At 60.1% G+C, this 11,161-nt stretch overlaps 1 protein-coding gene across 6 annotated transcripts in view; it reads right to left on the bottom strand.

Annotated features, from left to right (window-relative positions):
- Positions 1-2,457: 2,457 nt before the first annotated feature.
- Positions 2,458-11,161, bottom strand: part of KCNH2 (potassium voltage-gated channel subfamily H member 2) — a 33,343-nt gene continuing 24,639 nt past the window's right edge. For 2 of the 6 annotated variants that reach the window (XM_003896857.5, XM_009204206.3), the window contains 10 exons: positions 9,975-10,403; positions 9,010-9,397; positions 8,482-8,681; positions 7,726-7,978; positions 6,395-6,588; positions 5,965-6,064; positions 5,120-5,392; positions 4,824-5,010; positions 4,379-4,556; positions 2,458-3,014 (listed from right to left, as the gene is read on the bottom strand). In XM_003896857.5, coding sequence (XP_003896906.1) covers positions 2,865-3,014; positions 4,379-4,556; positions 4,824-5,010; positions 5,120-5,392; positions 5,965-6,064; positions 6,395-6,588; positions 7,726-7,978; positions 8,482-8,681; positions 9,010-9,397; positions 9,975-10,403 — 2,352 coding nt within the window. In that variant the 3' untranslated portion in view covers positions 2,458-2,864. Of the gene's footprint in view, positions 4,557-4,823; positions 5,011-5,119; positions 5,393-5,964; positions 6,065-6,394; positions 6,589-7,725; positions 7,979-8,481; positions 8,682-9,009; positions 9,398-9,974; positions 10,404-11,161 lie in introns of those variants that run through there. The other 4 variants (XM_009204203.4, XM_031665029.1, XM_021936419.2 and 1 more) reach the window with 3 other exon arrangements.

Below are 11,161 nucleotides of genomic sequence, written 5' to 3'. Positions count from 1 at the left end.
AGCCCCTCCAGCTCCCATCCCACCCTCTGGCTCTCTTGGTTTGGAAAAACCCTCAGCCCTGGATGACAGACCCTTAACAGCCAGGTGCCCAGCCCTGCAGGAGGGGAGGGACTGCACCACCACAGCTTGCCCTTGTCCTCACCACCAAACTTCCTGTCGCTCTGGGAGCCCAAGTGAGGGGAGGAGCCAGGGAGCAGGGCTGCCTGTGGCTGGACAGTGCAGGCCGGAGGATGGGTAGGGAGAATCTGAAGTCAGACGCACCTGCCACCAACTAGGGATGTGACCTCCAGCCAGTCACTGGACCAGCCAGAAACTGACTGTCCTCATGTGGATGCTAACATACCCTCCGCTAGAGTAGGGATTCAGGACACAAGGGCAGAGCACCCAGCTGCAGACCGGATCCAGGGACCACCTGGCAAATGCAGCCACTGTGACTGCTCCTCACCCACTCTCCAGCCTTGGCAGGGGAGTCCTGGCAGGGACTTGGCAAGGAGCATCTGGGCAGCCTGGCCCATCCAGACTGAACAACTGACTCTGGGTCACCTATGTATTTCTATCAAGGACCAGCATGGACAGGTTGCCCTCTGCTGGGCCCAGACCCCATCCTGAGCACAGGCACATGCACACTCCCACACATGCATTCACTCCTCAGGAGCACCAAAATCCACACCAGATGCCAACGCCCAGGCAGGGCCCTCACCTAGGGGAAGGCAGCTGACCACAGTGCTGGCATGGTGCCGCAAAGAAATAACCAGTGGCACCTCTGCTACAAAGCCAGGAGGGGGCAAGGGCCCTTTCTTCCTCTCCTCTCCGTGCCCCCCAACACCCAGTCCGGCTGCTGGACACGGAGTAGTGGGCGTCAGGCAGACTCCCAGGATGAAGGCACTCTAAGGACAAGGGCAGACCATGACAAGGATGAGACAGCACCAGGGAGCAAGGACTTGGCTCAGCTTACAGTCCAGCACGCGAAGAGCGTTGAGTTTCGTGTGTACCTTCACTGCTCCCCATAAGCCGCTGCCTGGGTCTGTCTCCTGCCCTGGGCTCCAGAGTCCATAAGCAGAGCCACACCCCACTGACACCAAATCTAGGCCACCCCAGCTAGACCGCCACCTGCAGTGACAGTCACATCAACCAACCAGGAAGGCCTGTGTTAAACTTTCAAACCATGAGCAGAAGCAAGCTCACATGTGTGGCACAGATCCTGATGCGCATGTGCATGTGTGTACATGTGTGGCACAGATCCTGATGCGCATGTGTATGTGTGTACATGCGTGGGACAGATGCTGATGCACAAACCTGTCTTTTCTGCCCGGCATGCCTGTCACCCCTCTTCCCCTCTGACCTGTGTGTGGATCTCTTCCTTCTCCCTATCTCTCCCAGGCCCTGGAAACAGGGAGATCCCTTCCTTCTCTCCTGCCTGCTCCGGGCACAGGGAACCTTCCAGGCTGCTCAGAGACCAACACCTGCCCCACCCAGGCATGGGCAGTGAGAATGGCACAGTTATCTTTAAAACAGTCAACAAATCCACCTCCAAGGGTCAGAGGTTTTGAGGACTCAGCGAGAAGCTGCTCTGAGGTCTCTAGAGGCCTTTGGCAGCTCCCCGCCTGCAAACCGGCCCAGCTGGGCTCAGCCTGCCCGCCGCCCATTGGCTCTCCACACCAGCCGCAGTCATTGCACCGCATTCCTCCAGGGGCTGCGTGTCCTCACGAGCCCAGCAGCACATGCACACACACACGTACACACACACAGGCACAAGCAGGCACTTGCGCACACACCCCTCACTGTCCCCAAGATGTCTGCCTTGCCTTGCTCCCCAGTCATGGGAATGAGTCACCCTGAAGGTTGTACCCTCTTCAGGAAGCTCCTCTTGAGATCCAGGATCACAGGGGACCAAGGTGATACAAGTGAGGTCCATCTGCAGCCAGACACCAGGTGAGCTCTGGTCAGGGCTGGGGTCACCCGTGTGGCCAGGGCCCAGTTGTATTGGACAAGATAAGGCTAAGTTGTGGGTGGGGGTGGGGCCAGGACTCAGACCAATTTCAGGTTAGGGTCAACGTGAGCTCAGGAACTGGGTGAGGGAGACAAGTGCGGGGCTGCTTCCACAGTCAGTGTGAAGCCCGCTGTGGGAGCCAGGGTGCCCTGCCCAGCAGAGGCACATGGCCCTCAAGGGCTAGATGCCAGGTTGGTGTCCCATCAGGACTGCCTCTAAATGCATGTGGTCCGGGGGTTGTTATCTTGAATCCAGGGCCCTACAGAGACAAGATTCTGTATCCCTGGAGATGACCTGTGTCAGCCCCCAGGGAGCACCCCCACTGCACACACCCAGACCTAGATGTAGGGGCAGCCCTGTGGGCCTGGGCAATCAGACAGACCCAGATTCCTGTGCAGGCACACCTGTACATGTCCAGACATGAACACAGGATACAGCAAGTAACAGTTACACCCTCCCAGCACCACTGGAGTCTCCTCAGGATAATTATTTATTATTCATAGTCATCAGCATCTTCATTAATTATTCATATGATCCTTAATTATTATCCTTAACAATAAGAGCAGTAAATAGCAGAAAAGTCCTTGAGGTGCCTAAGGCCCAGGGCCGGGTGCCTCCGGGCAGTTAGACCAGCTAATGCCCTCAGGGCAGTGGGGGGACCACAGGCCCCACCTACTGCCGGCCCTGCCCCTGCCCCTCACTGGGGCCCAGGGGACTGCAGGAGAAGATGGTCCCAAGGGCTGGGGGAGGAGCTGTGCCTTCGAGTTCCTCTCCCCTTCCACGGTCAGGGCCTCCTGAGCAGGGCCTCCAAGGGGAGCAGCCCAGCAGTGCCTTGATCCCTGGGTGAGCCATGTGTCCACACTGGGCAGCCCCACTAACTGCCCGGGTCCGAGCCGTGTCTGTGCAGGGGCTGGGAGGTGAGGGCCCCCAGCTGGCCCGGCAGGGAGAGGCGTCGCGTGGGGCCATCTTGGGGGAGCTCTGGGGCCCCCGGGGGCAGCTCCTCACACGCCATGAACTGGGAAACCTGCAATACACACAGCATGGGCAGGCGAAGAGGCCATGGAGAAGGAGGAATGGGAGGGAAAGGGGCAAGAGAAGCTGGGGACAGAGGATGGACAGGAGGATAGGAGGGCCGAGAGGAGAGTCAGGTGGGCAGAGAAGCTGGAGGGGACAAGGAGAAGAGCCAAGGTAGTGAGAGCAGGACAGGGGCCACCAAGGGAAGGCACCAAGGTGGGAAGTAGAGAAAGGCACTCTCCAAGAGCAGGAGCCAAACAAGAGAGCCGGGAGCAGGGAAAACCCTAGGCCCTTGTCTCTTCCTGAGGATAGGTGGCCGCTGAGCCCAGCCCAACCTGGAATAAGCAGTCTCTGTGTTGGGACAGAAGCTGGGACAGAAAAAGAGACAAGATTCTTTCCTGCAATCCAGAAAGAACTTGGAGACCTAGAAACAGAGGCAGGCTGGCGGCCAGGCATCTGAAGGCCAGGGAGAGGGCTGGGGCAGGCGGGAGGGGTTTGTGGGTGCTGAGCGTCTGCTGGTGAGAGCTCTGCGGGGGCGGCTGCGAAGCGAGACTGGCACATTTGCTGACGTGGGCCCTGGTGTCTGCAAACAGGAGCAGGCAGCATATGGGAGGGGGGAGCGGATGCCAAGGGAAGGGGGGAGGGAGCAGATCCCAGGCCGCCTCTGGCAGCCAGAGGAGTCCCCATGGACACAGAGGGTGGCACAGACACCGCCATCCTGCAGAGGCCAGGAACATGCAGGTCCACCCAGGAGAGGACAAGGGGCAACCTAGGCCCATCTCTAACAGAGGGGCAAAGCAGGCCCAGGAAGTCCTCCCCTGGAGGCTTGTCCTCTGCACCCTGGGAAATGCCAGGCACCCTCAAGATGACCCTGTGACAGCCAGTGCCAAAGGCAAAGATGGGCAGGACAGTGAGACCAGGGAGTGTCGCTCACAGAAGCAACCCGGGACCCTGTCCCTAGACATTCTGGCATGCAGCCTCCACCTCCAGGCCTCAGGTTCAGTCAGTTCTCCTTGGAGAGCACCCATGGCCGTGACACAGGCGCTACAGTTGGAGCTGGCTCTTCAGGTGATGCTCAGGGGTCTAGCGGTGGACGCTGTGGACACTAGGGGAATGAAGCTGCGGGCCACTGAGCCTACAGGTTCCCTGCACCCAGCTGTCTAGGGGCTTTGGACGGGGGACTCTCCTGCCCTACTCTGAGCCTGCAGCTCCTGAGGCAGCCTTCCTCCAGGAGAACAGGGATGGGAGGAGGGCAGGCCAAGGTTCAGGGAGGCTGGGCCACAGAGCCCAGTAGAAAGGCAGCAAAGCAGGTTTGGGCTGGAATCGGGGAACAAGTGGGAAGGGGTACATCGAGGAAGCAGGGCTGGAGCTTACCTGAGAAAGCGAGTCCAAGGTGAGGGTGGGGAGGGGGCTGACGGGCAACAGTGGGGATGTGGAAGTGGGGCCAGGCCCCGGGGTGGTCACAGCACTGTAGGCGGGCGGGACCAGCGTCATCTGCCTCTGTAGCAGCTGCAGGACAGTGGCCATGTCTGCACTTAGCCGGGTCTCCAGCCTGGGGCAGGAAGCAGGGGATGCTCAGGGAAGTGGGGACACCAGTGACAGCCTCTGCCAGGAGTGGGGAAGGGGAGAGGGGAGGGGCAGCTGGTCAACCCAGGCCCTCTGTGCTAGAGGTGTGGCAGCCCCCAGCTCGGCTGGGAATGGAAGAAGGGGATCCAGCTGCTGCACACACAGACAGGCCCTCTCCCTCTACCAGACAACACCGCCAGGACCTGGACCAGACTCCAGGGCATGCCCCCACACCCCACCTGCACTCCCTCACCTGTTGAGCTGGCGCTGGAGGGCGTCCAGCCTGCTCTCCACGTCACCCCGGGGCCGCCGACCCGGGCTGGAGAGGGGGATGTTGAGGAGGCTGGGGGTGGGGGCGGGGCATCGAGGGAGCTCCTGGTACTGGCGGCCCCGACTGTCCCCCCAGAAGCTGAAAATGTTGGACACTCCCGAGAAAGCGCCTGCAGCCGGAAAGCAGAGCCGGGTGAGCGGGGTAGATGCCCCGCCGCTGCCCCACCCGGTCCTCCCTCGCCCACCACCCAGGTCCTCCCTTGCCCACGCCTGGAGTACCTGACAGGGGGTTGCAAGTGTCGCTACTCTTCTCGCAGTCGTCCATCAGGGGTTCCCCACCCGGCGGCTCTCCGGGGGGCCTGGGGCTGGAGAAGGGCACCAGGCGGAGGGGGCTGGAGCTGCGGCCTGGGCCCTCATCCTCACTGCTCTCAGGGCTGGAGGGGCCACTGGACGGGCTCTCCCCCCACGGCCCCCCCGGCCGGCCCCGGCTACTCGGCCCTGCCCCCGCCCGGCCCGGCCCCAAGGCCGACACCTCCCCTGGCTGCTCCGTGTCTGTGGGAAACAGAGAATGGGCCTCAGAGAGGGGAGGGGACCAGAGAGGAGGGGGCAAGGGTGGAGGAGGGAACAGGAGCCTGGGAGAGGACTCGGCAGGACGCCCTGGTTCCTCCCCACTTGCTGCTTCTGCTATCTTGCACCCACTGTCAAGCCGACCAAGAACTCCCAGGACCCCCTGACTGCCCAAGCACTGGCAATGGTGCTTTGGGGATTGGGGGATCTCTGGGACTGCGGGGCCTCAGCCCCATTGTTGACTCCCTGGCCCTCCTTTGTCCTATATTCTTTCCTCCTCATCGATTCAGGGCAGCGCTCAGAGACCACAGCCCTGTGAGGTCCAAAAACCCTAGGCTTGCCCTGGAGGGTGGAAGAGGGCTTCCTGGAGGAGGTGACAGCCGCAGGGGCCCTGAAAGATGGGCAGCACCTGGACAGCTGGGGTGTGGAGTGGGCACACTGCAGGAAGGGATGGGAAGGTCTGAGACCTGGGTAAAGCAGACACGGCCCGCCCCGCCTTCCAGCTCCCAGCCTCACCTTGGCCCCGCCCTCCCCTTTCCTCCCCTCCCCCGCCTCACCCTTGTCCGTGCGCCTGCGGAAGGACAGCTTGCGCTTGCGTTGCCGACTGAAGCCACCCTCTAACTCCGCGCTGCCGGGGGAGCCCGGGATCATGTTGGTCTGGAACCAAAATCAGTATCAGGGCTCTTTCGGTGCCAGGGCTCTTTCGGTGCTCTCCTGCCCCACCAGGGTCAGGCCCCAAGCTCCCTCCTTAACATAGAAAAAGTAGGGCTGGGCGCCCCAGCTCTGGGGAAACCCTTCCCTGCCCCCAGTGTGACCTCTGCCCCAGGCAAGGACTGAGTTTGGGGCTGTTATAGCCTGCTCCATGATACCATTTGACAAATAGGGAAACTGAGACAGAGAAGCATCACATTCAATGTCACACAGCAAAGGGGCAGCCACACAGCTGGAAGCAGGAGGATGGGGTCCAGCTCAGGGCAGCCAACTCACATCTCGCAGGTTGAAGGTGATCTCCAGGCTGGACCAGAAGTGGTCGGAGAACTCAGGGTACATGTCCAGCACCTCCAGCAGGTCATCCCGATGGATCTTGTGTAGGTCACAGTAGGTGAGGGCCCGCACGTCCCCGTTCGACTTGCCAGGCCTCGCATACAGGTTCAGAGGCTCCCCAAAGATGTCATTCTTCCCTGGAGGCCATAGAGAGGACAGGGAGCTCAGCCCCGGGGGGCGGCATCCAGGCAGCAGGCACCTTCTCCCGGCATCCCCACCCTGGGCAAAGCATGTCCCCTCAGCTGGGTCACCTGCCAGCTGGCCCCCAACCCACACAACCAGGGAAGCAATTTGCCAGCCCACCCTCCCTCAGCTCCCAGCAGGCAGGACAGTGCCAGAGGGGCCGGCAGAAGGGGCCAGGAGCCCAGGGTCTCCCAGCAAATGAGACCCAGCCAGCAGAACTACCACAAACCCCATGTCCCAAACACCCTCTTAGCCAATCACTGCACCCTTGTAAGCAATGTTCTTCAAACCAAAGATCAGAACACAGTGGTAAATCAAAACCAGCATTTTTTTTTTTTTTTTTTTTTTTTTTTTTTTTACTGAAAGAACATACAGTAGCATAGCTTAGCACAGCACAGAACAGAAATGCTAGAAGGTACCACATGTAATAAGGCCCAGTGTTATGTCGTGAAACTTTGATTTTAGTTGTGTGGGAGTGTGTATTTGTGTTTGTACAGAGCTGAGAAACAAAATCTAAAATGTCCTACCATAAACCATGGTCGAAAGAGTTTGCTCTATCTGCCCTGAGGCACGCAGGGCCCAGGGAAGGACAGGCAGAGGGGAGGAAGTCCTCAGTGTCCAGACACACCAACAACCCACCCACTGTGCACAGGCAGGGTAGAAAGGAAGTGGGGAGAGGGGGCAGGACTCCCTTTGCTTTGGATATGTCATGGGGCCGGGCATGAGGCTGCAGGGAACCACATGGCCCTTAGTGAAACCAAATGCCCAGCTTCCAGGCTAGCATTTCTTCCTCTACTGCCCAGGCTGGAGGATCTAGATTTGATCCTACTTTAGGGAAGCAAAAAGTGTCTGTTTGTGGTGGATCCTGAAGGGAAGAATGTGGGAACCCCAGAGTTCAGCAGCCCCACCCCACGTGGGGCTGCTCTTCATGGTCCCGCTTGGAGGGCCTGAGTTCAGATGAATTAAAGGAGCCCAGTGACCCTGCAGGCAGCCCCAGGTCCACAGCCCTGGTGACTGCATATTCAGCGGGCTCACACCTCTCGAGGCTGCAGATGGCATTTCCAGTCCAGTGCCCGCCCCCCACCCCATACCCAGGATGGCCACGACGACGTCGCCCCGCAGGATCTCGATGGAGCCCCGGGAGATGAAGTACAGGGCGGTGAGCAGGTCCCCAGCATGCACCAGTGTGTCCCCTGGCGGTGCATGTGTGGTCTTGAACTTCATGGCCAGGGCCCGAAGGCAGCCCTTGGTGGCCCCTCGGAAGGGTTTGCAGTGCTGCAGCAGTGAGCGGTTCAGGTGCAGGCAGATGTCAGCCTGCAGGCACTCAGGGAAGCCCTTCAGCACCTGGGGGCAGGGTGGGGGCAGCTCAGCACACCCTCCCTTGGGACCCCCCAATCCACACTCCACTCCACCATCCCACCCCTCTATGTCAGGGAAATCTCATTCTCCAGGCCTGGGAGATCTCAGAAGCATCAGGCGGCCCAGTGTCTTGGGAAGGACCTGAGACCCCACTCCAGCTTCACCACCCCTGGCTGAGCACCCTTGGGCTCCAGACCTCAATGTTCTTATTTATAAGGCATAGAGACTATTCCCGCCCTGGGCTGTTGTAAGGATTTAACCCCATCGCCTGTGTGATATACAGCTCCTACCCCAAAAGGGGAGCTCTCCAGAGAAGGGGTTCCATGGGCTTCCGTTTCCTCACGGACAAAAAGGGGCAGCATGCCTCCAGGGTCCTTCTTACTGCTGACTGTGACCGCCTGAGACTTGCTTGCTGTGCCAAGAGGCTCCCCTCTGCCACCCTACTCTTCCCAGCCTGCCACCCACTGGCCACGCTCTGGTGGCCTCACCGCGTTCATGTCGATGCCGTTGGTGTAGGACCAGGCGTGCTGGAAGTACTCCTCGAGGCGCTGGCGCAGGGGGTTGGGGATCTGGTGGAAGCGGATGAACTCCCGCACCCGCAGCATCTGTGTGTGGTAGCGGGCTGTGCCCGAGTACAGCCGCTGGATGATGGCCGACACGTTGCCGAAGATGCTAGCGTACATGAGGGCTGGGGGCGTGGGCACGTGGGGCTGTCAGCCTCTGCGGGAACCCCACCCACCCACAGGGACCCTGCTCAGGCCCTGCACCAGGTCAGTGTCTCAGTCTCAGCATCGACATGCCCACGAGATGCCCTTGTAAATCTGCGTTCCAGCACACTCCACCCTTCAGTAGTCCCCGCCCTGGTGACCCAGCCCCCAAACCATGTCACGATGGTGGCCCCTGGAGTCTCTAAGTCCCAGGGTCCTCACTCTGGCCCGGCTAGCAGCCTCAGTTTCCTCCATCTTGGGTTCCTCCACCGTGGGCTCTCCCCGCCACCCGCCCCTGGGCACACTCACAGCCAATGAGCATGACGCAGATGGAGAAGATCTTCTCTGAGTTGGTGTTGGGAGAGACGTTGCCAAAGCCCACGCTGGTGAGGCTGCTGAAGGTGAAGTAGAGCGCGGTCACATACTTGTCCTTGATGGAGGGGCCGCCCAGGCCGCTGCTGTTGTAGGGCTTGCCTATCTGGTCGCCCAGGTTGTGCAGCCAGCCAATGCGGGAGTCCATGTGCGGCTGCTCCATGTTGCCGATGGCGTACCAGATGCAGGCCAGCCAGTGCGCAATGAGCGCGAAGGTGCACATGAGCAAGAACAGCACGGCCGCGCCGTACTCTGAGTAGCGGTCCAGCTTCCGCGCCACGCGCACCAGCCGCAGCAGCCGCGCAGTCTTCAGCAGTCCGATCAGCTGAGGGACAGGGAAGGGGCACATTCCGTTGACGGGGCAAGGGAAGAGGGGAGGTGCTGTGGCCCTCAGAGCAGGCATCAGAGGTCAGATCCCCAAAGACATCCTAGGCCCTCCTCCTAAGAGTTGAAGCCCACGCTGGACCCAGCACATGTGTCTCATTAATCTTACTGCTAGCTTTGAGACCGAGGCAGCCCCCATAGTTCGGATGAGGAAACAGGGGCACTGAAAGGTGCAGTGATCACTCTAGGGTGCCTGCCCACTCTCACCAGCTTCTAGGGCACTTTGGTGTAGCTACAAAATAATGGCCCCTTAGGGTGGATGAATTAGGAAAAAGGTGTCTTGTGTGGCCCTCTGCAACCTTCGAGGAGCTTGTATGGAGAGGCGGAGCATAGATTTGCTGGGGTACCCACCATGCCTCTGCAGCTGCCTTGCCACCATGTCTCTCTACCACTGTCTTTCTCTGTTTCTCTCTCTCTCTTTTTATCTGTCCTCCTCGCCACCCCCTCCACCCCACTACCTCCCACCACCTTCCTGGCCTCTCCTCTCCCCGCACCACCTGCCTCCTTGCTAACCCCACCTCCTCAGAGCCAGAGCCAAAGATGAGCAGGTCGAAGGGGATGGCGGCCACCATGTCGATGAGGAACCAGCCCTTGAAGTAGTGGACGGCGATGCGGCCGGGGTGGCTGACCACCTCCTCGTTGGCATTGACGTAGGTGGTGCGGAAGTTGATGAGAATGTCCACGATGAACATGATGTCCACAATGAGGTCCACCACGGCCAGCGGCTGGCAGGCATAGCCACACTCGGTAGCAGGTGGGCCTTCTTCTGTCTCCTTCAGCAGGAAGGCAGCCGAGTAGGGTGTGAAGACGGCCGTGTAGATGACCAGCAGCAGGATGAGCCAGTCCCACACCGCCTTGAAGGGGCTGTAGTGCAGGATGGTCCAGCGGTGGATGCGCGGTGCCTGCAGCTTGTACTCAGGCAGCACATCGGCGCCCAGGGACAGGACCTGCACACGGGGAAGGCGGAAGCATGGGTGAGGCAGGCCATGGGACCTCGGGGGCAGGAGCAATGACATCTCTGCCGGGGCCAAGCAGAGTGAGCAGAAGGCCAAAAAAGTTTCCATCAGAATGCCCACCCCTCAGCCAAGCGACCACAGCAAATAGCCACCCCCAGGTTTGGGCATCATGGTTCCCAAAATGACACACAGCACAGGACTAGCTCCAAACAGTTCCAACAGTTCCCGGCAGACGTTGATTCAGGACACTCAGCAGGAACACCCAGTGCTGCTCCCCACCGGCAATGCAGATGCAGACCTGCCTCTGTGACTGTCCTGAGACACTGGCCCACACCCCCAACCACACACGCCATAGTCTCAGACCAGAACGGGTTCCAAGGACAACAGCTCCCAGCCTAGGCAGCGGCCCCAGGAGCCACAGTCCCAATCCATTGACTGGTAGTCACTGCAGTTCCTACCAGCCTGTCTTCATGCCACAGGCCCGAGGACACCAGGCAACCAGTCTTGGGTCCCTTGCCCTTCCAGGATGAGGAAAGACCAAGACACTCCCCACCTTCACTCGTATACCTCGCTCCCTCAGACCCCTCTCCACACAGGTCAGGGACAGCCCACAGTCCTCATCCTCCCACCCTCTTACAAAGGGACAAAGAAGACCTAGCCCAGCTGGGAGGAGATGGCACCCAACTTACACAGAGAGACGTGCATACAGGGACTGCTCAGCAGTGACACACACAGCTCCTGTACCAGCT

The sequence above is a fragment of the Papio anubis genome, chromosome 4 (assembly GCF_008728515.1).
Source record: "Papio anubis isolate 15944 chromosome 4, Panubis1.0, whole genome shotgun sequence".
Taxonomy (NCBI): Eukaryota; Metazoa; Chordata; class Mammalia; order Primates; family Cercopithecidae; genus Papio; species Papio anubis.
The sequence above is the reverse complement of the archived record's forward strand: the minus strand, read 5'-3'. Positions and strand labels throughout refer to the sequence as shown.